Source organism: Moschus berezovskii, chromosome 13, assembly GCF_049115385.1.
Source record: "Moschus berezovskii isolate FMDL1 chromosome 13, NW_MosBer_1.0, whole genome shotgun sequence".
NCBI lineage: Eukaryota > Metazoa > Chordata > Mammalia > Artiodactyla > Moschidae > Moschus > Moschus berezovskii.
Window position 1 is genome coordinate 56,994,414 of NC_142472.1, and position 24,441 is coordinate 57,018,854.

The following is a 24,441-nucleotide window of genomic DNA, read 5'->3' on the forward strand; positions in this document are numbered from 1 at the left end:
AAAAGAGAATATGAAGTAAATTAGTTGAGCTGATTAAAAACACCTTCATCAAAGTAGAACTGTTGGTGCCAACAATATTAAGAGTTGAATTATTGATCTTTTTTTTTAATAACAGATGGTACATTAGCAGGGAAGAAAAACGATTCTCCTTCCTCTCCTTCCTTTCTCTGCCGCCCATCCCCCCTTTTGCTTCACTTTGGGGATAAGAAGGGACTGACCTATTGCTGGCAATCGAGGAAAGGGAGGTGATGGAGCAAGGCAGGAGCGCACGAAGGCAGAGGATGGGGCCCAGGTTAAATGCGAGGGAGGAAAAGGAGAAGTGGAGACCGCAGAAGAAGGCCGCTGTCCCCGACACCTCTACCCGCAGCCCGGCCCCGGGGGACCTCCAGGCCACAGCCACTAGCCGGGCGGGCGCGGGAAGCGCGCACGAGGGCGCTCCCGCTACCAGCCGCCAGAGGGCGCGTCCGGAGGCGGCGCGGGGCCGGGGAAGGGAGGAGGGGAGCCGCGAAGACGGGTCAGCCGCGGCGGCAGGGGCGGCGGCGGCGGCAGCGGTGCAGCTCCGCTCCCCGCGCGTCTCCCGTCCCCGCGCCCGCACATGGCGCGCAGCCCGGCCGCCGGGATGCGGCCGCCCGCCCGCCGCGGCCGCCGCCTGGCGCTGCCGGCACTGCTCTCGCTGCTCACCTGCTCCCTGGGTAAGTAGCCGGCGGCCCGGGCGCGCCCCGGAGAGGCGTGGGCGCCCCGCGTGCAGCCGCCCGCGCCCCGCGTCCGCGCCGGGGGAGACGCCGGGCGGCCCAGCCCTGCCTTCCCCGCGCGCCCCGCCGTCCCGTCCCCGCCGCGCCTGCGGCGGCAGCGCCCTCTCCCGGCGTCCCGGCCGGCCCCGGCTCGCCGGGACCCCGGGACCCCGGGGTGCTCCTGGCCGGCCTCTCTCGGCTCGCCGGGGTCCCGCCGCCGCTCCGTTTCGACTCGCGTCTCCGCGCCTCCTTCCGCCGGGAGCGGGCGGCCGGCCGGGCCGCGAGGGCGCGGCGCCCACCCCCACAGGAAGCGCGGAGTGAGTGTGCGACTGCGAGAAACTTTGGAGCGAGGGAAGCGGCGGCCGCGGGCCCGCCCCCCTGCCTTCCGCCCGCGCCCCGCCGGCCCTCCGCGCCCCGCGCCGGCGGCGGAGGCTGGAGGCGGGCGGCCGGGCTCCGCGGCCCGGGCTCCCGCGCGCTCTGGCCCGCCTCGGCCGCCCGACCCGCGCGCTCGGCCAGCGGTGCACCCCCAACCTCGCCCGGGGCTCCCTGTGGGGCTCTCGCGGACCTGCCCGGGCCCCCAGGCTGGGGTGTCCACCGGGCCGCAGACCCTTCTACCGGATCCTTGACCAGGAAGGGAGGACCGGGTGCCAGGCTGGGCCTCTGGGTGTCGGTCGGGGCGCGGGGGAGGCTGTAGGGAGTCTTCCGAACCCTGCATCTTCCTCGGGAAGAATTAGAGAACTCTGCAAACAGTGCTTGTCTGCTGCTGCTGTAATGCCCCTTCCCTTTTTTTCTTCCGTGCTCCTCGCAAGAGCATCACCCCCCCCCCCCCGCGTAAAATAATGTGATAAAAGTTTAAAAAAATCATTGCAATTGACTTTCATGGTTGAGGTGTGTTCAAGTTTGAAGCCTTGGAGGAAAAATATTCCTATTAACGTTCTTGGGGTTGTTGTCATCTCAGACTTTTTGTTTCCAGCCTATTAAGAGGCAGTGATTTCAGATTTTTAGAAATGGCAGAATGGTGCAATTTCGGAAGAGACGTAGCGTCATTGTGTACTGCTGTTTCGGTAGCCCACCGGAACCTTGGCAGCCGTTTCTATTTGGACTTAAAACTCTCGGAATAAGGACCTTGAACTGTGTACCCCTGGCCTGTCTCTAGCAGTTCAGTAAGTGTGGGAAAAGCCAGTGAAATTAATTGGTAATTGTTCACACGCGTGATTAAGTAACAATGTAATTAAAAATGTTTGGGCACCTTGGGCAGCGAAGGCTGTAATTGACGGTGGGGGCGCTACTGAATTTGGCGGGGATCTGCATTAGCAGAAGAGTGCATTGCTGGGGTGGGGGACGCCCGGAGAGGAGGGGAGGTTGGAGGGACTATGAGACTCCCGGCTGCATCAGTTGGCCTGCTGCCTGGACGTTTTGCACCTCACCAAATGGGGTGGGTGGGAGCTGAAATTGGCGTTCTATTTATAGCTCTGCACTTTGTAACTGCTGTACTGGGAATGTAATATTTGTGTGTAATATATTCACTATAGGGGCTGAGGTGCACACTTGTGTTGCTCTGTGGATCTGTTTTTCACTGCAGGAAAGGGAATGTCTGCACTTGATAATATATTACCGGACATTCAGAATGAACTAAAATGTCCACACATTCTTAAAGAGATGTGTTTTAGCCTTGTGAAGTTGTCAGATAAGCACAATAAATAAGACATAAAACCTATTAAAAGGTCCCTGTGAAACATTTGGTTTTGTGAAGGGGATTCATGGATTGGTAGAGACAGGAAGCTGTGTTCTTCCAAATCTGAAGTAAATCATGAGTTCCTTTTACTGCGTTCTGCTTTGATGTTTTGGAAAGACAGGGAGAAATAGAAAGGTGTGGTACCCAGCCTTCATATGTCTTGAAATCAGGGTTCTTGGACTCTTGTTGACATAGAAAACATGATAGGAGTTCCAAGGCATGTGAACAATTCAGACAGTGTAAAAATACCTTAAATATTCCCTGATTAGGGGACCTGACTGTGTATACTGTAGTTCTCCCACAAGCGTAGTGTATTCATTTAAGCTTTCAGAGAAGTCAACAAGAACATTTATTTTAAACACAGATGGTTATACAGACAAAAGTCACTGCAACTTCAGTTCTAAAGTCCACAGCCAAGACTAGACTCAGAAGACTTATTCACGCCTCTGGATCAGCCACTCTGTGGCTTCTCCTTGCTTTGAGACTCAGTTTTTTCCTATAAAACGGGAGGCATAGACTCGATAAAATACTAGAACTTTGCCATCTCTTACAGTGTCAACTGGTTTTCTTGTGGCAGAGTCTATCCGCTATCCCCGAAACCCTTAGTTTTTTCCTGACTAAAAAAACCTCGTAGGGGTCCCTAGTCCCCAGGCCAGGGACTGGTACTAGGCTGCACAGCAGGAGATAAATACCCAGTGAACCTAAAACCACCCCCCTTACCCCTCGCCAGAGAAAAATTGTCTTCTACAAAACCGGTCCCTGGTGCCAGACAGGTTGGTGACCACTGTTGTAGATAATCAGCAGTGTTATGGACTGAGTTTTGTTCTTCAAATACATATATTGAAGCAGATCCTCAATACGACTGTATTTGGAGATGTACCTTTAAGGAGGTAATTGAAATGGCTCTGTTGTAAAGAATCCACCTTCCTAGGCAGGAGATCAGGGTTTCTTCCTGGGTCGGGAAGATTCCCCTGGAGAAAGGAATGGCAACCCACTCCAGTATTTTTCCCTGGAGAATCCCATGGACAGAGGAACCTGGTATGCTGCAGTCTGTGGGTTCACAGAAAAGTGGGACAGGACTTCATGACTAAACAGCACAGCAAGGTTAAAGGAGGTCATAAGGGTGGGGCTGATCTAGTAGGACTCCTTGTAAGAAGTGGAGACTCCAGAAATGCTCACAGAGGACAGGCTGTATGAGGACACAGGGAGAGATCATCCATCTTCAAGCCAAGGACAGAGTCTCAGCAGGAACCAACCCTGCTGTCTCCATGGTCTTGGACTTCTAGCCATCAGAAGTGTGAGAAATAAGTTTCTGTTGTTTAAGCCCCCGGCCCACCCCACCCCCCATGGTTTCAATTATGGCAGCCCTAGCAGCCCTTGCCGACAAAGGTCCGTCTAGTCAAAGCTATGGTTTTTCCAGCAGTAGTCATGTCCGGGTGTGAGAGTTGGACTATAAAGAAAGCTGAGCTCCGAAGAATTGATGCCTTTGAACTGTGGTGTTGGAGAAGACTCTTGAGAGTCCCTTAGACTCCAAAGAGATCAAACCAGTCAATTCTAAAGGAAATCTGTCCTGAATATTCATTGGAAGGACTGATGCTGAAGCTGAAACTCCAGTCCTTTGGCCACTTGATGAGAAGAACTGACTCAATGGAAAAGACCCTGATGCTGGGAAAGATTGAAGGAGGGAGGAGAAGGGGACGACAGAGGATGAGATGGTTGGATGTCATCACTGACTCAATGGACATGAGTCTGAGCAAGCTCTGGGAGTTGGTGATGGATAGGGAAGCCTGGCGTGCTGCAGTCCATGGATTTGCAAAGAGTTGGACACGACTGAGCGACTGAACTGAGCAGACTAATAATACAGGGGATGAGGGGAAGAGTGGAGGAGTGGTGGCAGCAGCAGTGTGTCCGGTGGAAAAACATTTCCAGTGGCCCTTGCAAACAGGGGTAGACAGTGAGCTGTCTGCAGGGAGTTCTGAGTGTGTCTCTTGGTAAAATTTATTAAAAGTGACTGACCCAGCTGTGGTGCAGGCCTTCTGCCATTTCCTCCTCCTCGTTGCCTGTTTTGTGAATCTATTGGCTGGAGCTACAGTGGCCATCTTGTGACCATGAGGTGACCTTGGAAACAGAAACCAGTAGTTACAATGGTGGAGCAGAAAGGATGGTACCACCTGGGTATCAGGTAGATGTGGAGCACTGTGCCAGCCCACCGTTGCCTATTTCCACACATGTATTGCATGAGATAACAATCTGTCTTGTTTAAGCCTCAGTTGCTGGTTTTTTTTTTTTTTTTTTTTTTTACTACATGCAGCCAGACCTAATTGTAATTGATACATCTGTGAAGAAGCTTATTTGCACCAATGATAATAGATGGTAACATTTATCTTTCCTATCCCTGTTTCTACTGAGTCAGGATTATATTTCTTAGCACCTGCCAAAATTAGGGATGATTTTGCACTCTGAGCCAGGTCTTGCTTGGATTCTTTTCATGGCAACGGATCATACACTTTAGGACCCCAAGAGTCACACCTGGCTCCAGGTTGCTTTGTGCTCTTCTGTTTTGGATTTTAAAGCCCGTCTCTTATTTCTTCAGCAGTACTCGGATATTACCAGCACAGATTTTAACCGTCTGGGTGGATGCTTTGTTGTTGGACGCCAAGCTGGTACTGTCCCCTTGGTCACCAGCTTGACCCAGGAGTTTGCCTGTAGCCAGTAGTCAGGCTCTTTGGATGAGGGGGTGGGAGCAGAGGGAGGAAGAGCAGCTGTGTCAAATGCGGGTGGAGGAGGGTAGGAGATGTCCAGACCCTTGTGTTCAGTTCTTCTGAGGGAAACACTGTGGGTCGGGTACTTAAGTCGTGATTACTGACCTCATTTGCACCATTAAGGGCCAGTTTTTTTTTGCTTTTCGTTAGAAACATTATAACAGTTTACAGATGTTACTGATTTTTGGCTTCTTGAGGCAGTACCAAGGGCTTCCCTGGTGGCCCAGATGGTAAAGAACCCTCCTGCCAATGCAGGAGACCTGGGTTTGATCCCTGGGTCAGGAAGATCCCCTGGAGAAGGAAATGGCAACCCACTCTAGTATTCTTGCCTGGGAAATTCCATGGACAGAGGAGCCTGGTGGCCTACGGTCCATGGGGTTGCACAGAGTTGGACACGACTGAGGGGCTGAGTGCACACACACACCTTTCAATATATAAAGGAGAAGTCACAGTAGGCGTCAGGGATTCATTAGACCTCTTATTGATTGAGAGTCTCCCTTAAGGCCACGTCTCAGAGGTCTGATCACTAAGCTGCTTCCAAAGAAACCAGGTAAGTGCTGATTTGAACTACCAGAACATGTTACTAAGTTTTATGTAGTATTAAAAGGAAAAACTGTGCTCAGAGTTTCTTCATCTGTTCAGAAGGCGTTGAGCATCTAGTATGCGCCAGACACTGGGGTTGTTGTAGTAAAAACGCAATCTAGCTGGTCTCTACTCATGGAGCTTGCAGTCTCGGAAGGGAAGGTGACTTTGAACAGGACCGCGGTCTGCCCAGTGCTGTGGTGTTGTCCAGGGCGCTGTGACGGGTGTTTCAGGGACATTGTTCCGTCGCTCAATCCTGTCCGACTCTTTGTGACACTGTGGCCTGTAGCCCTCCAGGCTCCTCTGTCCATGGGATTCTCTGGGCAAGAATATTGGAGTGGGTTGCCATGCCCTCCTCCAGGGGATCTTCCTGAGCCAGTGATTGAACCCACGTCTCTTGTGTCTCCTGCATTGCAGGCGGATTCTTTACCGCTGGGCCACCGGGAACTGATGAGGCTTTACTGGAAGTCTGGAGCTGAGGTTCTCAGTGGGGAGTAGGGGTGGGGGCGGTCACCTTGCCCCCACAGGGAATCCTTGTCCATACGGAGAGATTTCAGGACTGTCACAGGGGGTGGTTTGGCAGGGGTGCTGCTGAGCAACCCACAGTGCCATGGGGCATCCCATTCACCCCTCAAAGAATCAGCTTTCCGGTCCAAACTGGCAATAACGCCAGGCTGAGAAGCCCTGAAGTTTCTCAAGGCAGAGCCTTGGAGCTCAGACCTGAAGGGGAAGCAGAGCTCAACTACCAGGGGAGAATGGAGGGGGCCAGGACAAGGCTCTGGCTGGAGGAGGCTGGTGGAGAAAGTCAAGTGGAGGCCCTGAAACTAGAGAGCGGAATCCCATGAAGAGAAGTGAGGAACCCATAGCGCCAGAAGCACAGAGGACCTCTTGAGTGGACACACTAACGGGACTGGACAGGGGAGGGGGCTGAACGGTCCATGGGGGCCTCGCAGACCAGCGTGGGGAGCTTGGACTTGGTCCTTAGAGCGGTGGGGAGCTGTTGTCCGGCCGTCATAGGGAGTGATGTGATTTGACTTAACACATTAAGAAGCTCAAGCTGGCGGTTCCGTAGAACAGGGATGGGCGGGGGCCGGTGTGGATGTGGGGGACGAGTGAGGAGGCTGCCAGGGTCAACCTGGTGAGAGCTGATTGAGAGTCAGAGGCGCGGCGGCTGACTGGTCCAGGGGGCCAAGAGGAGGACCTCGGATGAGTCACAGGCTCCCGCTCTGAGTGTAGGTGGAGAGCAGAGCTGTTTACTGATTCAGGTGCTGATGGAGAAGGACCAGACATGGTCAAAGGAAAAAGTTGTTTTATTGTAGTTAAATATATATATAGCATAAAATGAATCATTTGAACCATTTTTAAGTGTACAGTTCGGTGGCATGAAGTATCCAGACTTTTTAAAATTTGCTTTTAATTTTAGGGGTAGGCGAAGATGAGGAGTTCTGTTTGGACAGGTTGAGTTTGGGGTGCCTGTGAGATGCTTGGGTACCATGTCCAGTAGCAGTGAGATCCACTGAGGGTCTGGACCTCAGAGGAGAGGTCCGCATGAGAGAGATTTAAGGGGAAATTTGAGTTCATTTCTTTCTTTTTTTTTTTTTTAAGGAAGAGAGCCTTGATTGACAACATAAGCTTATTTATACATTTATTAATACTAAAAATGCCTGTGTACTGAAACTGGAGAAGCAAACAGGCTTTATCTGTAAAGCTGATCTGATGTAGAGCAGCAGGTTTAACCAAAACAAATGCGTTAAAGTATCATCAAATAAGATTTGAATGCATCTCAACTATAGCAGTGCCAGTCTCTCCTAGGGATACAACTTACTTTCACTCCTAAAGGAATATTTTATGATTTTACAGGGTGATATGTTTTGGTTTACATGATTGCTTCCCATAAGAAGCTCAAGGCTCTTTACACATCACACTGAATTTATCTTCTCCAGATCCTCGAGGGTGGATAGGCAGGAGCTTGTTTGTCATTTATGAGATGAAGGAAGCAAAGGAAGATAAATGGCCAAAGCCAGTTGGGGGAAGGAAAAAAAAAAAAACAGGCATTCTGTTCCTTTGAGTGGATGTCAGACTTCAGCACACATGGGAACACTTCGGGGTCTTAAAGAGTCTACTTTGTTAAAATGCAGATTTCTGGGTTCCAGCTCCAGCTTTTTCTGATTCAGGAGAGACAAGACAGGCCCCGTGGATCTGTGTCTTTAACAAGGCGCCAGGTGAGTTGTGTCTGCTGGCACGTTGCAGGGCCCTGCCGGGGCCATCCTGGCCCAGGTGTGAACTGGGACTGGTGCTGGTGGTTTCCGTGTGCGTCTGCAGGATGTAAAGGTGATTGCTGGTTGCTCTGTCTTAAGGTGAAGTAAGGAGCTGTTCTGGGGAAAGCAGAGTGCGGAGGTAAGGCCTGATTCTCGGCGTTCAGGGGCTCTGCCTTCTTGGGAAGGGCATGAAAAACCCCGGAGTTGGAACTCAGAAGTCTTCTTCTGGTTCCAGTATCGTTTGGCAGGTTTATAGATGCTACTGGAGGGACTCTAGTAGTACCTGGAGCATGAGGCTCAAAACCTGGAGTGGTGGGCTGGTGGAGCAAAGGTTTTTGGACTATAGATGAGTTCCTGGAATGTCTCAGACTGTGGGTGCCATGGATTCAGCGGCACTGACCGGTGTGCTTTTGGGGACCCACTTTTTTTGTGTGGCTGTGCTGGGTCTTCGTTGCCACACAGGCTTTTCTCTAGTTGGGGCTTCTCATTGCAGTGGCTTCTCTTGTGACGGCTCCCCGGCTTCAGAGCACAGGCTCGGGAGTTGTGGCCCTTAGGCTCAGCTGCTCTGCGGCATGTGGGATCTTCCCAGATCAGGGATTGAACCTGTGTCTCCTGCATTGGCCGGCAGATTCTTTACCACTGAGCCACCAGGAAGCCCTGGGACCCACATTTTATATTTCAAAACTAAGATACTAAAAGGCAGGCATAAAACGATCCTGACAGTTGACTGCCGAATGTTCTCCAGCAGCGTAAAGGAGTTGGACGGAGCTCTGACTTTTTGTGTTTGCAGGCTTGCTCTCCCGGACCCTTCTGGGTGTTCTGGGGGGTGGGGTGTGTGCGCAGGGTTCTTCTCCCCTCACCCACGAATCCGCCTGTGGACCCTGCTTATACTTTGTTGCCAAACTCTGTTTGAGTTGGAGTTTGCTTCTTTTCAGATCCTGAGTGGCATTTGGGTTTCATCTGTTTAAATGAGATATGACTCAAAGAAGCAAAATATCTTTTCCTTCCTAAAATGTATAATTCTTTCCTTTTTCTCTTTTCCGCCCTCCGTTTATTGTCCTTCCTGTACATATGCTAACCCTCTGGCATGTACAGTATATTGGTCCTGGCAAATGTTGCTGCCGAGTGAGGGGGAGTCTGTGTTCCAGACTCCATTTCCCACTGATTTCTGTGAGGAAACAGGGGACGTGTTTCAGATGGAGTGAGATCCAGTGTGGGCAGCGGGGGCCTTAGGCCGGAGGAAAGCGGGGTCCGTGTGCTCCCTGCCATGGGGGAGCCTCACCCCTCCTGACTTCTCCCAACTGGCTGCATCCTTTGAAAAGGGTGGGAATCCCATGGAACACAGCGAAGAGGTTCCCGACCCTGAATGCCGTGCAGTTCTATACCTGCTGTGGTGGTAGAATGGTGCTGGCGTTGTCCCCAAAGCAGGGGATCTCTTTTCCTGAGAGTTTGCTGTTCATATTTGGTCCCTGAGCAGAAGTCTCTAGCGCTTCCGTCCATCCTTCTCAGGTGCTCTTAAGGAGAGGGCTCAGGAGACACCTCACACGCCTGCCCTCTCTCTGCCGGCCACGCCTTTCTGCCTGCGTGGCAGTTTAGTCCCTGAGATGTTGGGGTTCCCCTGCTTCCGTCTTGAGCAACCAGCTTGGTGCTGTGGTTCCGCCACGCCGCGGAGACGCTGAGTGTGGCAGTTCCTCTGGCGCCTCTGTGCTGAGCTGCACTGGGGACCAGGCCGCGATGGGAGTGTTGCCACTTGAATCCCCTGCAGCATCTCGGGAAACCCGGAACCACGTTGAGTTTCCCCACAACCTGCTCACAGTCCTGTATCCTGTAGCATTTGAATGGCGCCCCAGGCTTACCCCGTCGCTCGGATCCGAAACCTGGAGTCGCCTACACTCATCTCCCCGTCGGCCCTTCCCTGCCCTCATCCACTCGTGGGGTCCGTCTCCAGACCTGGAGATGCTGCTGCTTTAACTCTGCGGCTCGACTCTGGCTGCCTACCTGCTGTGCCCAGGGGTGGCCTCACCTCCATTAGGTCCCTTAGCGCTCAGTGGCTGGCTCCATCACCCTCCTGGCTGGGGTGTGTGTGTGCTGTTTGTCTCTCCACAGCCCACCCCACACTCTGCCTCTGGAAACTGGTCTCAGGCACACCTTTCAGCATGGCATCCCCCTTCTTAAAAGCCTCAGAAAGCTTTCAGTGGCACTCAGAGTAAAACCGGACTGACCCCTTTCAGAATATGGCCCTGCTATTCCAGCCTCACCCCTGGCCCCAGTCATACAATGCCTCCACTCTACCCCCGGCCAAGGTGTCCATGCCCAGGTCACTCCTCCCCTCCCCCCAGGTGCCCATGCTCTGGGCACGCTGGACTGTTGGATGTGCTTTGTGTGCAGAAGCCTGTTTCCAGGCCTCCTCCTCTTGTGCTTGGAGTCTCTGCTGCCTGGCATTGAACTTGGTGCTCTGCCCTCCCTCCTTCTCAGGGGCTCCCTGGGCGGCAGTGCTGTCAGAGGGTGCCCTTCTGCCCTTGGCTGTTGACACAGGACTTGGCTGTGGGGTTAGACCTCCTTGGGGAGCCGCTGCTTCGTCATCGTCACCCGGCTCCAAGCATAAAGCGTGGTGCTTAACTCAGGCAGCCCCTCTTTGATTTTCTGTTGACCACATGAGAGCATACATTAATAATGGTGCTGACAGTGGCTGCTCACACCCAGAGCCCCCAGCACGTGCCAGGCAGGCCCCATTCTGAGCCGTGTGGTGTGTTGCGTGGGCTCACCCCTGGGATCTTCAGCTGCCTTGATTCTGCCCTTCTGTCCTCAGCCCCGAAGGGTCAGCGGGTGCTCCATGCGACATCCCTGGAGACAGCGGCTTTGTCAGAGGAGTGTGAGGAATGCAGGTGCTTGGGCAGTCGCCTTTGTTTCTGTTCCCTCTGCTGCCAGGGATTATCTTCAAAGCAGGTCATGGAACCAGTTAAATTGGCTGCAGGCCTTGCATCCCGGAATCCAGGCCCCTTCGGAGGAGCTGGAATTAAACCTGGAAGCCCTAGGGAGCCCAGGCTGCCCGGGGTGGGCTTTGCCACTGAAACCTGTTATGTGAAGTAGGTCACAGCAGAGAACGGACCAGGGGGAGCCCTGAACCTGGGGGCACCAGCCAAGGCTTCCAGGGGTGGGCTCTGTCCGAGATGGCTGGGGTGGGGCCCCAGGACCACCTGGTCCCACGGTACTCGTTTATTTCCTCCACTGACCCCTCCTGAGCCTTTAGTCCTGCTGAACCTTCGATAAGCCCTTTCTGCCTATCCCGCAGCTCTCCTCTGAGGGGACCACTTGGCATCTTAGTGCTTTCCATGTTTGGTACTTAGTTTGGTTTCTGTGATAAAGGTTACAGGGAGAGTTTGGGAGGGTGAGTTGGCTACAGGAACAAAGCGGAGATGGGAGGCTCAGGGGTCTTTTCTTGCCTGGGCCGGTCCTGCTTCCTCCCTCCCCCAGGGGGCTGGACAGAAGACAGTTGATTAGTGTTGCTAAATGCATCGCAATTAATTCCTCTCCCGTTTCTTACACTCTAGGGCTAGCCTATAAATCTCAGGGCCGGGATCGCTGTAAAATTTGATGTATCTCGGGGTAGGTGTGCTCACACACATTCATTGGCTTGAATTATCTAAAGTTATCATGAGAAAGGTCTTATTTCTATTGCCTGCCCTGATTTGCACTTTAAATATAGTTCCCTGTAGCAGTTACAGGAATGCATGTTGAAGATAGAAAAGGGAAAATTACTTTTTAAACAGCTGCTTGGCATAGAAGAGCATGATTTACCTTTTAGAATATTTCTCCAAGTGTGCATTAAGGCCAAGCTTTCAAGAATATTCCCCCCCCCACACACACACATTGAATCTGGAAATTAGTATGAAGTCAAACAGCCCTCCTTGCTGGGGTCTTCGCCTCCCTCCTGTTGTGGGAGAGTCCCACTCTGTATTCTTATTAGGGTTGTTGAAGGTGACAGATAATTTCTCACCTCACTCACTAATTTTTCTTACTTTCCTCCTCTGTCAGCACCATTTCTCCTTCATTTCCACAAACTGCAAAAGCTGGGATTTTGTTGGTAAGGTGTTCGTCTCTGAGTTGTGTCTGAGTCTTTGTGACCCGTGAATTCCTGTGTCCATGGGATTTCCCAGGCAAGAATACTGGAGTGGGTTGCCATTCCCTTCTCAGGGGATCTTCCCAGACTAGGGATTGAACCCATGTCTCCTGCATTGCAGGCAGATTCTTTACCATCTGAGCCAACAGGGAAGTTGGTAGGAATTCTGTCAGTGATTCATAATTTTATATTTGGATTTGTTAATGAGCGCATATCCTGTGCCTTCAAAATGCATTTGGTTCCTTGATGATTTGCTTTATTTAGATTATGGAAATGCAAAGATAAAACCAACTAGTGTTTTTCTTAATATTCATCTAATGGGGATTATCTTGCCATATTCTGATTTGCTCTTATGCGTGCAAATAACTGCATTTCTTATGTTATTGCTTTAAATATTATATAATTTATCCCTGTCATGGGAAAAAGGAGTTTTTAATTTCATAGAGTGATGGAGAGAAATAAGTTTTGTTTGTTACTTGTTTTTAAAGGGTATTTTAACTTTTTGTTGTCATTTAGTGGCCGAGTCATCTCCAATTCTTTGGGACTCCATAGACTAGCCCACCAGGCTCCTCTGTCCATGAGATTCTCCAGGCAAGAATACTGGAGTGGGTTGCCACACCCTCCTCCAGGGGATCTTCACGACCCGGAGATTGAACCGCGTCTCCTGAATTGGCAGGTGGATTCTTTACCACTAAGCCACCTGGGAAGCCAGTATATTTTTTGCAGAGAATTAAAATCTAGTTTACATTTCCCTCAGTGAAGCCTTGTCTGAATAAAAGGATGGTGTTTTTATTCTATAAAGACAAGGAGGATTTGTGGAATTCACTTGATTTATGGGGAGCATCTTTCCTAAAGGTAATTCTTACTTTAAACAGTAACACTGTCAGCTAACATTAGCTGCTTGTTTATGAAAGGTGATGTGTTAGTAGTATTTAGAACCAATACATACTAAAGACACTTTTTCTTCAGTACAGAGTCTGTTCTGAAGGGCAAGGGCTTTTGTGTTGACACATTCTTCTTTTTCACAAGGCCACCTGGCCTTGGCAGAAAAATGAGGTTAAGACTAACCCTGCTTATTAGCTGAGGAGTCACTGAATTTGTTACATTGGGAAGGTTATTTTTTCTTGATAAAAGGAAATTCTAATCCAGAGAGCTTTGACTGTCTGTGCTCGGAATTAGGCATCATACCAGACCACCTGACCTGCCTCTTGAGAAACCTGTATGCAGGTTAGGAAGCAACAGTCAGAACTGTACATGGAACAACAGACTGGTTCCAAATAGGAAAAGGAGTACGTCAAGGTTGTATATTGTCACCTTGCTTATTTAACTTATATGCAGAGTACATCATGAGGAACGCTGGGCTGGAAGAAGCACAAGCCGGAATCAAGATTGCTGGGAGAAATATCAATAACCTCAGATATGCAGATGACACCACCCTTATGGCAGAAAGTGAAGAGGAACTCAAAAGCCTCTTGATGAAAGTGAAAGAGGAGAGTGGAAAGGTTGGCTTGAAGCTCAACATTCAGAAAACAAAGATCATGGCATCTGGTCCCATCACTTCATGGGAAATAGATGGGGAAACAGTGGAAACCGTGTCAGAATTTATTTTTTTGGGCTCCAAAATCACTGCAGATTCTGATTGCAGCCATGAAATTAAAAGACGCTTACTCCTTGGAAGTAAAGTTATGACCAACCTAGATAGTCTGTTAAAAAGCAGAGACATTACTTTGCCAACCAAGGTCCGTCTAGTCAAGGCTATGGTTTTTCCTGTGGTCATGTATGGATGTGAGAGTTGGACTGTGAAGAAAGCTGATCACCGAAGAATTGATGCTTTTGAACTGTGGTGTTGGAGAAGACTCTTGAAAGTCCCCTGTACTGCAAGGAGATCCAACCAGTCCATTCTAAAGGAGATCAATCCTGGGTGTTCATTGGAAGGACTGATGCTAAAGCTGAAGCTGCAATACTTTGGCCACCTCATGCGACGAGTTGACTCACTGGAAAAGACTCTGATGCTGGGAAAGGTTGGGGGCGGGAGGAGAAGGGGAAGACAGAGAATGAGATGGCTGGATGGCATCACCGACTCTGTGGACATGAGTTTGAGTGAACTCTTGTGATGGACAGGGAGGCCTGGCATGCTGTGATTCATGGGGTCGTGGAGAGTCGGACACGACTGAGCGACTGAACTGAACTGGACTGAACTGAAGGTTGGGGGAGGGCTTCCCCTGGTGGCTCCATGGTAAGGAATCCCCCTGCAAAGCAGGAGCCACAAGAGAGTCCGGAAGATTCCTTGGAGGAGGGCGTGTCAACCGACTCCAGTATTCTTGCCTGGGAAATCCCATGGACAGACGAGCCTGATGGGCTACAGTTGGGCATGACTGAAGCAACTTAGCATGACATGCCCCGGGTTGAGGGAGATGGATTTTTGAGACTCAAGAGTCCTGTGTTAGATCGACCACAGTTTTTACATCCCATAGGTTGACACACTGTTTCGTTTTTCTAGAATTCTGTGATGCTGAGGGGTGTTGATGTGTTGCAGCCTCCCCATAAGATGTTTATTAATCCATTTTTGGGATCTTCTTGAGGATTTTAAATGTGTTTGCTAGTTTGCTGCTGCTGCTAAGTCGCTTCAGTCATGTCCTACTCTGTGACCCCATAGACGGTTCTGGAGTTCTCCAGGCAAGAACACTGGAGTGGGTTGCCATTTCCTTCTCCAATGAATGAAAGTGAAAAGTGAAAGGGAAGTCGCTCAGTCGTGTCCAACTCTTAGCGACCCCATGGACTGCAGCCCACCAGGCTCCTCCGCTCATGGGATTTTCCAGGCAAGAGTACTGGAGTGGGGTGCCATTGCCTTCTCCAGTTTGCTAGTTTCAGTTCAGTTCAGTCGCTCAGTCGTGTCCGACTCTCCACGACCCCATGAATCACAGCACGCCAGGCCTCCCTGTCCATCACCAACTCCCGGAGTTCACTCAAACTCATGTCCACAGAGTTGGTGATGCCATCCAGCCATCTCATTCTCTGTCGTCCCCTTCTCCTCCCGCCCCTAACCTTTCCCAGCATCAGAGTCTTTTCCAGTGAGTCAACTCGTCGCATGAGGTGGCCAAAGTATTGCAGCTTCAGCTTTAGCATCAGTCCTTCCAATGAACACCCAGGATCGCTCTCCCTTAGAATGGACTGGTTGGATCTCCTTGCGGTACAAGGGACTCTAGTTTGCTAGTTTGCTGCTGCTGCTGCTAAGTCACTTCAGTCGTGTCCGACTCTGTGTGACCCCATAGACGGAAGCCCACCAGGCTCCCCCGTCCCTGGGATTCTCCAGACAAGAACACTGGAGTGGGTTGCCATTTCCTTCTCCAATGTGTGAAAGTGAAAAGTGAAAGTGAAGTCGCTCAGTCGCATCCGACCCTTAGCAACCCCATGGACTTCAGCCCACCAGGCTCCTCCATCCATGGGATTTTCTAGGCAAGAGTACTAGAGTGGCTTGCCATTGCCTTCTCCGAGTTTGCTAGTTTAGAGATAAGTAAAACAAAACCGAAATACTAAATACCCAGAAGCAGAATGTAAATGGTGTTTGATGTTAAATCTCTCCTCCCTTCTTAGAACTTTGTGAATGATTTGGGCTTTGCATTTGTCTTGAAGGGGTGTGTGTGTGTGTAAAAAGTGAATTAGGCATCGATCTTAGTGACCATGAATTCGGTGGGGGCACTGAACTCCTTTGTTCCCCAGGGTTGGTGATGCCAGTGTAAGGAGACAGCCCTTAAATGAGGGTTCGGGAAGACTTTCATTCATTTGTTCACTCATTCGATAAATATTTACTGACTTTCTTCTGTGTGCTGACCATGTTGTAGGGGGCAAGCAGTACATAAAACCACATCCCTGCCTTCATGAAGCTCACATTAAACTAACATAGAAGACAAGCAATTAAACAAATAGCTATAGACTGTGTCAGTGGTGCTAAGTGCTCTGGAGAAGAGTAAAGCAGAGTTAAGGGTGGGGAAGGGGTGTCGGGGTTGGGGGGCGCTGTACTCTCCAGAGCCTCGTACAGCGCTGCCTGGGATCTCAGTGCCCACACAGAGGTCCATCTGGATTTTACCTGCCTTCTGAAATGTCATCCTGGAAGTGGAAGTGATTAAACCACATTAGTTATTTGCTTCTGAGTGTGAATATGTTTTAGATTTGAGGCAGTGGATGTCTGGGTCTGGGGTGGTAGGATTCCAGGCATCAGGATGGGTGGTCCTGTCTCCTGCTTCTGAGCAGGGTCTTCTCCGTTACCTAGAATCCTGTCCCCCCATGCGCCTTGCACTGCTCTGTTGTTCCCTGGAATTGTCTGGCCATGCCTTCCTACCTTCTTGCTCCACGGCATTGTTTTCTCTTGGGAATGCTAATTGGGGAAAGCAGACTCTGAAATGCTTTCCTCTTAGCTCTTCAGGAGAAACCACTGTAAAGTTAAGGTCTTATGGTTTTGTCTGGTTAACCTTCCTGACTGGTTTATCATTTTGCTTCCTATTTTCCACGTGTTACTGTCAGATTATTATTATTTTAATATAGAGCCTAGATGTGTCTCTGGGGATATCTTTGTCTATTTATGGGCTCAGACTCAAGGTCATTCTAAATGGGGAACGATTCTACTTCCTCTCTCTCCCCTGGCGCCCTGGCTTTAGCCGGGTTCTGGTAACTCTCCCCATGTGCCTGGAGCAGCCTCTGTACCACAGCGCTGACCCGAATCCATGGAGGACAGCTTGCCCCAGATTTCGCTCCGCTGCCCGCCAGGCTCTGGCAGGGATGTGAGAGTGGGAATTTTCGCTTCTTCCCAGTGGAATCTCAGCAATTCCCCTTTTCTTTGGAAGGCACCAGAATTCAGGTTTCTAGGAAGTTGTACTCCATATGCCTCTGTCTTGTGGTTTATAGCTACAGATACAAATGGTATCCTTTTTCTTTAGATGTAGTGTTTCCTTCGCTGGGAACCTGAGCCTGTTGACTTCACACCAGTGCATGCTCTTAGGTCTGGAGAAATGCGGCCTTTGGTACTAGTTTGCAGCAATGCATCTGCTTTTATTTTTTTAATGCAACTGCTTTTAAAACGAGAAAATTTATTCTGTTAAAGTATAATTTTTTTTTCCATTTTAAGCAAAACTGTTGAATATGAGAATGGATCTTAATTACTGATTTTAATGTACAAATGTTTCTTATTTCTCCCTTCCCCCCCAGCTTTTGCTTTGGTTTCTGAAGATGTGAAGAAAGAGGCCAAACAGTCTAAGGTACTAATTCTAAAGTCAAGTCTATTCTTGCGGTCTGAGATTTGTCTGTCTTTGCTTTAATGGGAGCTATAATGATTTCATCTTTCAACGAATTAATGAAATGTTGGTCAACATCGATTTTTAAATTCACAGCAGCAACTCACAGATAGTCTTGCTGAAAAAAAAACCTTTATTAAGGCAGATCCACTTGGTTTTAAATTTTATCTTAAGAAAAAAGGTATTTGGATGTGGAGCTAGACATTTTAGAAGTCTTAACTTGGATACTGTAGGTTTTTTCTGGTCTTACCACGTCCCAGGTTGTTGTTCAATGGCCCAGTCGTGTCTGACTCTTTGACACCCCATGGACTTCACCTTGGACCTAGTTTTCCCAGCCTGTGAAACGTGTGCTGTGTAGGGGTCACAAGTCCCTGCGTGCCCCTCACCTTGAGGTGACATTATGTGAGAGGGCATCCTGGGGACTGGCTGAGAGACCCCAAAGGTGACCACCAGGCTCTTGTACAGTCGGAACCTGAAATGGAGACGTTGGGGACCTATGGAGAGGAAACAGCATTTTCCCAAATCTCAGAGCTGCTCCTCTCCCATCACCGGTTGCATTCAAGAACTGCATCTAAATTTTACCATTTGGGGTTGCATTAGATCAGTTTAGCACTTGAGAAAGAGAATATTTTTAAAATGTGAGTTGTTTTTGTCACGTTAAGTAAGGCTCAGTTGACTCTCTTTTTTTACCCCACAATTAGTATAAAAGCGTTTTTGAATAGAATGTTTCTTTTACCAACAGAGTGTGATATGTTCTAACTATACCGTGGGGATCCCACACAAGGGAAATGAGGAGAATAATTCCTTATGGTTTTACGATTCTTTTTGGTTAATAAAGCATTTCAGACGTTTGATTCGGTTTGCTTTTCTCAGTGGTTGTGTTATTGCTAAGCAAAGCAGATTCTCGCATACAGAGCAGAGAAAATACACGCTTAGAGAAGTGAATTGATCGAGGTCATGTGACTATTAAAAGGTAGAGGCAGAATCCACACTTTCAGACTCTGTGAACTTTTCATGCTGTAATTTTGTATTGCGTTGTCATGTGCATTGTCATGTGTTTGTTTGGCCATAATGAAGCTCATTATGAATTTAAGGGTTATTAGATTGCTGGGAGAAATATCAATAACCTCAGATATGCAGATGACACCACCCTTATAGCAGAAAGTGAAGAGGAACTCAAAAGCCTCTTGATGAAAGTGAAAGAGGAGAGTGAAAAGGTTGGCTTGAAGCTCAACATTTAGAAAACAAAGATCATGGCATCTGGTCCCATCACTTCATGGGAAATAGATGGAAACACAGTGGAAACAGTGTCAGACTTTATTTTTTGGGGCTCCAAAATCACTGCAGATGCTGATTGCAGCCAGGAAATTAAAAGACGCTTACTCCTTGGAAGGAAAGTTATGACCAACCTTGATAGTATATTAAAAAGCAGAGACATTACTTTGCCAACAAAGGTCCGTCTAGTCAAGGCTAAGGTTTTTCCCGTGGTCATGTATGGATGTGAGAGTTGGACTGTGAAGAAAGCTGATCGCCGAAGAATTGATGCTTTTGAACTGTGGTGTTGGAGAAGACTCTTGAGAGTCCCCTGTACTGCAAGGAGATCCAACCAGTCCATTCTAAAGGAGATCAATCCTGGATGTTCATTGGAGGGACTGATGCTAAAGCTGAAACTGCAATACTTTGGCCACCTCATGCGACGAGTTGACTCACTGGAAAAGACTCTGATGCTGGGAGAGGTTGGGGGCGGGAGGAGAAGGGGACGACGGAGAATGAGATGGCTGGATGGCATCACCGACTCTGTGGACATGAGTTTGAGTGAACTCCGGGAGTTGGTGATGGACAGGGAGGCCTGGCGTGCTGTGATTCATGGGGTCGCGGAGAGTCGGACACAACTGAGCGACTGAACTGAACTGAATAGGGAATTAAAATTTTGTATAATAGATTTAGGAATTATAGCACATACTTTCAGATATAGGTTTTTACTTATCTTTCCAAAAGAGGAAATACATATATTTTTGGCCTTTAATACATATATGAATATAAGTAGAGATAAGATAAGTCCTATATCTTAGTGTCATTTTTTTAATGCAAAGCTGTTAAAAGTCCTTGAAAAGTGTCATTAACCCCATCTGTGCTTGGCAACGGAGCCAAAAAGCCATTAATCCCCTGAGGAGAGGCAGTGATGAAATGTCTACTGTAGCCCATGCCAAGGCTGGGAGACGGAGGAGAATCGGATTTGTCCAAGGTCGTCCGAAGTCTGTCTGTAGATGAACCTGAGACAGGACTTAAGCCCTTGACAATAACCGTGTTCACTGGGGCTGTCCTTGGTGTATCACTCTCAGCAACCTGGGAGCCGTCACTGCTCACTGCAGTCAAGGGCCCTGGTTCCCCAGAACCAGGCCAGTCCTGGTCAGAGCTGGGGGCCTTCCCCGAGCCACTCGGATTCCCTGGTTGGCATCAGGTGGCTCCTCACAGGACTCCCGAGGCGGCCAGCGCCCTGCTATCCCACCGGGGGCCTGCCCTCTGGCCTGGGTGCCCCTCCTGGCTCCCGGGTCCCTGGCTCTGCTGAATTCTGGCCCTCCCTGGCCTTCCATGGAGCCTGCGCTTCCCAGCTCATGCTACGTATGGCCTCAGCCAAGCTATGAGGGTGACTTCATCCTGCCTTCCGTCCTGTGGTGGCCTGTGACACTGGGCCCTGTGAGCATTGGCATGGAGCCAGGCTCTGGAGCCAGCCTGCCTCGGGGAAGGCCCCCACCCTGACCCCTGCAGGACACATCCATGCCCAGGTCCCTCCTCTGTAACGGGACTGCCCTCCCAAAGCGGTTTTGAAGGTTGTGTTGTGTGTCTGCCACATAGAGCGGTGCCAGCCCCTGTTTACACGTTTTCCTGCTTTGACAGCAAGAAAGGTCCCATGCAACCTTTCAAGAAGTTTCCACACAGGGGTGGGTGGTTGGTTGTGACCATGCTGAAGATGCCAGTGAAATTCTTTACTTAAAAGATTTCATAGCAAATTCTTGTGAGGCTTTTTATATTTTAAATCTTCTTCTAATGAAGGATTTATAAACTAAGCATCACATATATGGATTGCAAGTGTTCAAATCTCTTGTGCTTTAAAGATAAAAGCTGCACTGAGGGTTGTCTTAGATCTGTGTTTTTCTGGCTAGGATAGGAGCTGTCTGTAGGGTGGGTTCCCTGGTAGCAGATGTCTTTCCTTTCTGAGTAGCAATTCCGTTGACCAGAGAACTTTTGACAGTGAGCAGGTTTTGATAGATACTGATGGTGTCAGAAACACACAGCAGACGAGATAATAAAACAAACCGTGTGTTTCTTCTTAGGAAGAACTAAGCCTTTTCACAAGGGAACCTGGAGACAGAATTTTAAATGTTCTGTCAATTAGTTCATTTACTCCAATTTTCTTTCTCAAAGGGGAAATTAATGAAGACCATTTTAGTTCCATTTCAGTTCACCTAAATCAGGCTATCCTTGGATATTTTATTTTTACAGTTTACAAATTGAGCCGTTTGAAATGGTCAGTCATTTCCTACCTATTGTATCCGGCAGTCAGAGCTGCAGTGCTTAATAACAGAAAGCTGTGGAATTTCAGTTGATTTTCTTTGGTTTTGCCAAGGCATCTGGCAGAAAGTCTAGTTCCTGTTCCAACTTGGCTGGAATCATTGAGTTCAGGATACTTTTTATGTGCAACTTCTGGTAAAGGTGACTTTTGTTGTAGGTATTATTAATACTTTTGCTGTTCAGTCACTCAGTTATGTCTGACTCTTTGAGACCCCATGGATTATAGCACGCCAGGTTTCCTTGTCCATCACCAACTCCCGGAGCTTGTTCAAACTCATGTCTGTCGAGTCGGTGATGCCATCCAACCATCTTGTTCTCTGTCATCCCCTTCTCCTGCCTTCAGTGTTTCCCAGCATCAGGGTCTTTTCTAATGAGTCAACTCTATGCATCAGGTGACCAAAGTGTTAGAGCTTCAGCATCAGTCCTTCCAATGAATATTCAGGATTGATTTCCTTTAGGATTCACTAGTTGGCTCTCCTTGCAGTCCAAGGGACTCTCAAGAGTCTTTTCCAACACCACAGTTCGAAAGCATCAAGTCTTCTGTGCTCAGCCTTCTTTATGGTCCAACTCTCACATCCATACATGACTACTGGAAAAACCATAGCTTTAACTATATGGTCCTTTGTCGACAAAGTAATGTCTCTGCTTTTTAATATGCTGTCTAGGTTGGTCATAGCTTTTTTCCAAGGATCAGGCGTCTAATTTCGTGGCTGCAGTCACCATCTGCTGTGATTTTGAAGCCCAAGAGAATAAAGTCTGTCACTGTTTCCATTGTTTCCCCATCTATTTGCCATGAAGTGTTGGAACCAGATGCCATGATCTTAGTTTTCTGAATGTTGCGTTTTAAGCCAACTTTTCCACTCTCCTCTTTCACCTTCATCGAAAGGTTCTTTAGTTCCTGTTCGCTTTCTGTCATCAGGGTGGTGTCATCCGCATAGCTGAGTTTATTGATATTTCTTCCGGTGATCCTGATTCCAACTTGTGCTTCATTTAGCCCGGCATTTCACATGATGTACTCTGCATATCTTTTCGCTTACTCTCAAAGTATGTTTCCATCTCATGATGCATGTTTTCTGAACAATGCCTCTGGGGGAGGATTGGGCATGCGTTACTAGAAGGTGTAAGGAAGGAATGCTGGAAAGGAGCCAAAGACCTGGATTTCAGTCCTGGCCTGTGGCTAGAATGGCTGTTAGATGTTGTGCAAATCCTGTACCTTTTCTGAGCCTCTTTTGTTTTATCTGCAGAAGGGGAATGTTGGATTGGATCATCTCCCATGCTATTTTTAGAAAATTGTAGTAAAAGACACATAAACTTGACCATGGTAGCCATTTTTTAGGGCACAGGTCGGTAGTGCTAAGTATGTTCATACTGTTGTGCAAGCGGTCTGCAGAACTGAAACTTGGCCCCCAGTAAAGCACAGCTCTGCATCCCCTCCTGGCCCCTGGCCCCCCACCACCCTGTTCTCCGTCTCTGAATGTGAGAGCTCTAGGTCCCTCATGTCGGGGGTGTCATACAGTCTCTGTCTTTTTATGACTGGCTTATTTCACTTAGCATCGTTTCCTCGAGGTTCATCCATATTGTGGCATGTGTCAGAATTCCCTTCCTTTTTTCAAAAAGTCGACTTATTTATTCGTTTGCCTGTCTCGGGTGTTGGTCGCGGCACTCGGGCTCTGGGCTTTTTGTCGTGGTGTACGAGTTTAGTTGCCGTGTGGCACGTGGGATGTTAGTTCTCAGCCCAGGGATCGAATCTGTGTACCCTGCATTGGCAGGTGGATTCTTAACCACTGGGCCACCAAGGAAGTCCTAGAATTCTCTTCTTTTTTAAGGCTGATTAATATTCTGTTGTACAAAGAGGCCACAGTTTCTTTACCCATTCCAGTGCTACTTTTGGACCTGAAATTTCCAGTTTTCTGTAATCCGTGTCTAGCAGCCAAAGGTGTGGCCTGGTAAGGAGGAGGCAGACTGGCCAAGGGGAAGCCGAGGGCTCCGTCCCCGGGCCCGGGCCGCGCTCCTGGCCCAAGAGGCAGTGAGTCCACACGTGCCGACCTAGGATGCTAGCCCGGCTGTGGTTGAGCACGTTTAGGGAAGTGGCTTGAGTCTTCCAGTCTTCTTAGTGGCTCTTCTGAAAAGCGTGTGTTTTATCATCATTAGGTCAAGTGTCACTTGACCCCGAGGTAAAGCACGCAGATCAGTACATGACTCAGGTTCTTCTCCACTCAGCGTTATTTCTGTTCCTGAGACACAGAGGATTTCAGGAAATGCTGCTGAAGGTGGCCGCTCCCCTGTGTGCTGTCCCCCATCTGCTGTTGCAGTCCCCCCTGCATCCTGAGAGGACATGTCTCGGTGGCAGTATCTTGGCCTGTAAGCTGCTTATGTTTTGTTGATAACGGCTCACGACTGCATTTCTTGTTGCAGTCGTGAGGGAAATGGAAGGATATTTGCCACCATCCAATTGTCATAATTATAGCTGGTTGTCGTAATTGTGCTGGTTGAAAATGGAAAGGGGCAATTAGAGGGAGAATTCCTTCTGCCAGAGGAGACAGTGAAGATGGCAGATTTAGCTGCTGACACTCTGCGCTTTGTCGGAGGAGTCTTTGAGGAGCTGGTTTGATCAGGATCAGGTACATCCATGCTCATGCGCCCACATCCACGCTTCTGTGTTTGAAGCTCTGCGGCTCTGAGAGGTCCCTTCCATGCTAAGGAAATCTTGTGAGCCCCAGGCTGACCCCCTACCCCCAGGGCTGCTTCTCAGGTAGGAGAGAATACGTGGTGACATTGCTGATGTCTGAGCCCCCAAATGATAAATATGGTATTTGGTAGAGCCCGTCTTCCCAAAGAATGCACAGTCAGAATGGGTACAGTCCTGATGTGTTTGTAATCCTTACCATGTATTAGGTTTTAAAACGACCTCTCCCAGGAACATTGTGAACCATTTTACACGAGAAGAAAGAGCCTCGGCTCAATTTGGTGACTTGCCCAAGATCACGTAGGAGAGTAACGGCCCCATAGGAGTCTTCTGTTCTGATGCAGAAATATATTATTGCTGCTTTTCCTGCCTTAATTTTTGTCTGTTTCTTTAAGGAAGCACTTCCAAGCTCCCATTTTCCATGTCTTACCCCCAGATGTTAATATATACCATACATGTTTATTTCATGTATTGCTGTTTTTTTTTTTTAATGTGACGAAATTGATCTTTTTCTCTTTTATTTAAAATACAGAATTTGGAGAAAAGTGATATATCAAAGAAAAATGATATAGGTAAGTAACGATTTCTTTTTTTTAACTTAAGAGTTGATATCCAGGGGCTATTTCTTGTAAATTACATTTCTGTGAAGTGAATTTTTCTTTCTGATTTTATTTATGTGATAAATATTGTTGGTCAAATCCTTTGT

The 24,441-nt window shown here is 48.8% G+C and overlaps 1 protein-coding gene across 1 annotated transcript in view; it reads left to right on the top strand.

The window, feature by feature from the left end:
- The window catches only part of B3GLCT (beta 3-glucosyltransferase), a 117,770-nt gene that overhangs the window by 2,058 nt on the left and 91,271 nt on the right, over positions 1-24,441 (top strand). Inside the window, exons 2-4 of the mRNA XM_055426302.2 lie at positions 404-692; positions 17,391-17,440; positions 24,268-24,307. Of these exons, the coding sequence (XP_055282277.2) occupies positions 404-692; positions 17,391-17,440; positions 24,268-24,307 (379 nt within the window). The remainder of the gene's footprint in view (positions 1-403; positions 693-17,390; positions 17,441-24,267; positions 24,308-24,441) is intronic.